General features: G+C 44.6%; 1 protein-coding gene across 1 annotated transcript; it reads left to right on the forward strand.

Annotated features, from left to right (window-relative positions):
• Positions 1-374: 374 nt before the first annotated feature.
• LOC128233009 (calphotin-like) lies at positions 375-1,515 on the forward strand. Its single transcript, XM_052946860.1, has 2 exons — positions 375-618; positions 650-1,515. Exons 1-2 carry the CDS (start codon positions 375-377, stop codon positions 1,513-1,515), a joined length of 1,110 nt encoding a protein of 369 aa, XP_052802820.1.
• The last annotated feature ends 3,455 nt before the right edge of the window (positions 1,516-4,970 follow it).

The following is a 4,970-nucleotide window of genomic DNA, read 5'->3' on the forward strand; positions in this document are numbered from 1 at the left end:
ACATATGTCATAGGTGCTGTGAAATGTTTTATGCTAAAATATTCATTGGTTTCCAAATCAACATACATAGTAACCATATTGTGTACATAAAGATATTTTTTTAATATAAATTATAAAACATTTTATTCTTATAGTGGTATAAAAAAAGGTAAACCCCTCTACCCATAGGCGACTTTAGTCACACTCTTATTACTGCCGCTTCAGGCCACCCCACCCATCAATTGCCGATCTAAAGCGAGATCCCCTCCCAATCGCAGACTAAGGGTGACCCCTTTACGCCAACTCAGGCATCGCTGTACCGAACTATGCTTTAAGGCAACTCCTCATGCTCTAATTGCCGAGTTCATACACATCACCTACCAATTGCCGTCTTTATGCAGTCCCCCGTGTCAATCGCCCCTTTCATGCAGTCCCCCGTGCCAATCGCTATCTTCATGCAGTCCCCCGTGCCAGTCGCTGTCTTCATGCAGTCCCCCTTGCCAATCGCCGTCTACATGCAGTCCCCCGTGCCAATCGCCGTCTTCATGCAGTCCCCCGTGCCAATCGCCGTCATCATGCAGTCCCCTGTGCCAATCGCCGTCTTCACGCAGCCCCCCGTGACAATCGCCGTCTTCACGAGTCCCCCTTGCCAATCGTCATGTTCATGCAGTCCCCCTCGCAATCGCCGTCTTCATGCATTCCCCCGTGCCAATCGCCGTCTTCATGCAGTCCCCCGTGCCAATCGCCGTCTTCATTCAGTCCCTTGTGCCAATCGCAGTCTTCATGCAGTCTCCCGTGCCAATTGCCGTCTTCATGCAGTCCCCCGTGCCAATCGACCATTTCATGCAGACCCCCGAGCCAATCGACTTCTTCATGCAGTCCCCCGTGCCAATCGCCCCTTTCATGCAGTCCCCCGTGCATTTTACCGTCGTCATGCAGTCTCCCGTGCCAATTGCCGTCTTCATGCAGTCCCCCGTGCCAATCGCCCCTTTCATGCAATCCCCCGTGCTTATAGCCGTCTTCATGCAATCCCCCGTGCCAATCGCCGTCTTCATGCAGTCTCCCGTGCCAATCGACGTCTTCATGCAATCCCCCGTGCCAATCGCCCCTTTCATGCAGTCCCCCGTGCCAATCGCCCCTTTCATGCAGTCCCCCGTGCCAATCGACGTCTTCATACAGTCCCCCGTGCCAATCGCCCCTTTCATGCAGTCCCCTGTGCCAATCGACTTCTTCATGCAGTCCCCCGTGCCAATCGATGTCTTCATGCAGTCCCCCGTGCTAATCGCCCCTTTCATGCAGTCCCCCGTGCCAATCGCCCCTTTCATGCAGTCCCCCTTGCCAATCGCCGCTTTCATGCAGTCCCCCGTGCCTATTGCCGTCTTCATGCAGTCCCCCGTGCCATTCGCCGTCTTCATGCAGTCCCCGTGTCAATCGCCCCTTATATGCAGTCCCCCGTGCCAATCGCCGCTTTCATGCAGTCCCCCGTGCCTATTGCCGTCTTCATGCAGTCCCCCGTGCCATTCGCCGTCTTCATGAGTCCCCGTGCCAATCGCCCCTTTCATGCAGACCCCCGTGCCAATTGACGTCTTCATGCAGTCCCCTGTGCCAGTCGCCCCTTTCATGCAGTCCCCCGTGCATATTGCCGTCTTCATGCAGTCCCCCTTGCCAATCGCTGTCTTCATGCAGTCCCCCTTGCCAATCGCCGTCTTCATGCAATCCCCCGTGCCAATCGACGTCTTCATGCAGTCCCCCTTGCCAATCGTCGTCTTCATGCAATCCCCCGTGCCAATCGCCATCTTTATGCAATCCCCCGTGCCAATCGCCGTCTTCATGCAGTCCCCCGTGCCAATCGCCGTCTTCATGCAATCCCCCGTGCCAATCGCCGTCTTCATGCAATCCCCCGTGCCAATCGCTGTCTTCATGCAATCCCCCGTGCCAATCGCCGTCTTCATGCAATCCCCCGTGCCAATCGCCGTCTTTATGCAGTTCTTCTTGCCAATCGCTATCTTTATGCAGTCCCCCGTGCCAATCGCCGTCTTCATGCAGTCCCCCGTGCCAATCACCGTCTTCATGCAGTCCCCCGTGCCAATCGCCGTCTTCATGCAGTCCCCCGTGCCAATCGCCAACTTCAGGCAACAACCTTTACCAATTACCAATTTCAAGCATTTTTCTCTTATGGCTGTATTTTATAAAAGTATGTCGGGGTCTGTTTTAACCCAGTGAACGAACCATGCAACTGTTATTATGGGGTAAGCTGACATTGGTTGCAGCTGCTACTTAGACGGCTAATGGAGTTTTCCAATGGCCCCTTAAATTGATTAGTCTTGAAGTCATGAAAGTCATTATATTTCTGGAAATGATCCCGGTGTTGCTTAGTATAATTCTACGGGCCACAGAGCTTGAAAACATCATTTTTCACATTGCCATTTGAAGGCGGTTCATATCAGAACAAGACAATTTCTAGCAATATTTCAGAGCGAATTCGCCAGCTCGTATCAGACTCGCGGAAAGAGCAGCAATCACACCAAGTATTCAGACAATGATAATTATTATATGGTACGGTACTTTTGGCCTGTATATCATTTGCAGACCTTATGGCCCTAATCTATTGATCATTTTGCATTGTTCTTCTCATCTCTGTAACTTGACAGCCTAATTATTGCTTATTAAACTTAAACAAAAGAGCTATACGAGCTCAATGCACACTGCTGGGGTTCGCGAACGCAACCGACAATTGACTTATAACTTATTTTATGACAGGCATAGGAAAACCAAAAGAGCCCCAACAGTGCAATTGCCAATTACAGCACATATGTTAAGCCAAATTGTTATGAAACTTCCAACAGTAAGCATCAATATGAACCAAATTACCTTGTTCAAAGCCACATATCATTTGGCATTATTTTGGCTTTTTAGGTAACTGTACCACGACAATCCATTACAAACCAGACGTTATAGCTTTTATTTGTTTAAAAAGCAAAGTAAAATATTTTTCCAAATTCCTTCCGAAATCCTCACTTTGAAGGTCCGGTGTTTTGGAACGTGGATGGTAACCCATTTACCTGCGTCAAATTTGCTTTTTTCTCAATGAATCGATGATACGTTACGGAAAAATCTGTAAACTACATCGCTAATTTGCTTTATGTGCACGAATAACCGAATTGTTTTCATGTTTGCTCTGTTTTACTTTTCTAGACACATCGACAAATGCATGGGTCAATAGTTCCGTAAAAGTTGAGCACGACTTCTACCACACTGTATCTTTTGATGTTAAGGCCATTAGCCCTGAGTATATATCACCGCATACAGGCAATCTCCCCCCCCCCCATACTCTTTGCCGACACCAGGCAATTACCGATACCAATCGTGAACGTAAGGCAACTCCCCATACTAATCACCGACCTCAGGCAACACCTGCTCAATAATCAACGTCTTCAGGCCGCATACCAATCACTGAATTCGAATCCGTATGAATCGCATTCGTCAGGTAACTCTATCTTCTAATCTTAAACTTCAATAATCCCTTACCAATTTCCAACACCGCCGACTTCAGGCACCACCGCAAACAAATCGCAGACATGGCACCCCACCTACCAATCGTTGCTTTCAGACACCCCCTTATCATCGACTTCAGACAACTCTCCCAATAAACTCCCATCTAAAATCACTATCTTTACTAAGCAATTCGTCGCCAATCGGTTAACAGGCCGGTTGCCGAGTGTCGCACGAACAAAATGATTGTCTCATTAGATAACAAAACCTTTTTTCTCAAACATCTCTTCTTTCATTCTGTGAATTATATATTTCTTGTAATAAATTCATGCTTAACTATATGCTATACGCTGGTACACGAGTTCAGAAAGTGTCGTGACATTTGTCTTATTATACATGGTATTGTGACTGTTCTGTTAACTGTGATTGTTATTGTGCTGTCATGTGCTTCGGTTTATATTCAATGCAATTATTTTTTAACAAAACGATTTTCAAATCATTTTAAAAAGCAAATATCACTTACTCCGGGAATAAACTTATGTTAAGAAATTTATTTCGTCGACGAAAGAAGCAGGCATATGTACAGTTGAACACTTCATATCTTATTGAAGAGGAAGTAAAAACAAATATAAAATTCACAGATAGATTGATTTAGAAATTGTTTTTCGATGACACCTGACACGAAAACAACTTGGTAGCACTTGGTCCTTAGATAAATGAGAACAGTGTTATTTAAGATTTTTATTATCAGGGTCTGAATTTGTTTTGTAGAATAGTTCAATCGTAAAGATTGTATGTTCCCCGCTCCATGTCAATAATTAGCAATTACTGTTCAAAAGGATTCTTTATTTTAATGTTATAATAAATGTTCAAGTATTGCAAATCTTAAAAAATGATATCAACATTTCCGACTTAGCACATTTATACATTCATTCAGTGGAAATAGCTGGTAAATATGTTAGTATGAAATGTTCTAGGCAGGATGCTGTTTTTTGGCCTGCATGTCGTTATCGACTTAGATATTGGCAGTATATCATCTGTCTTTCGATCAAACATGTTTAAACTTGCTTCATAGCTTTGAACTTTGAACCGACATCCACTTTTGACCTCTGTGTGGTTTGTGCAAAATATTGTAAAACTTTATTGAATATTTGTGATGCGTTTATAGACATAGAAATAAATGATTAAACTAAAGATACTTATATTAAGCACACAATACGAGAACAAACAAACGATGTAAAACTGCTCGGTTGGTTTTTCAAGTAGGCATGTAACTATAGACTAAAGAGCATTGTCTTGTTTATGCCTATGTATCTAAATAATGCAGAAACACACTAAAGAGACAAGCCCGGAGCCGAAACCCTGACTAATGATCTTACTTAGTGACATAAAGAACAAAATCTTAACGGCAATCATAAATTGACAATTTGGTTTAAACAAAGTAAATATATTCAACTCAAGCCATTTGATTCCTTTTCGGGTCATGATTTTACCGCTTT

The sequence above is a fragment of the Mya arenaria genome, chromosome 4 (assembly GCF_026914265.1).
Source record: "Mya arenaria isolate MELC-2E11 chromosome 4, ASM2691426v1".
Taxonomy (NCBI): Eukaryota; Metazoa; Mollusca; class Bivalvia; order Myida; family Myidae; genus Mya; species Mya arenaria.

What these genes read in the sequence shown, in the direction of transcription:
- LOC128233009 (XM_052946860.1), top strand. Translation starts at nt 375, where the DNA reads ATGCAGTCCCCCGTGTCAATCGCCCCTTTCATGCAGTCCCCCGTGCCA. An exon ending in GACAATCGCCGTCTTCACGA is followed by an intron (nt 619 to 649) that starts GTCCCCCTTGCC and finishes ATGTTCATGCAG; the next exon opens with TCCCCCTCGCAATCGCCGTC.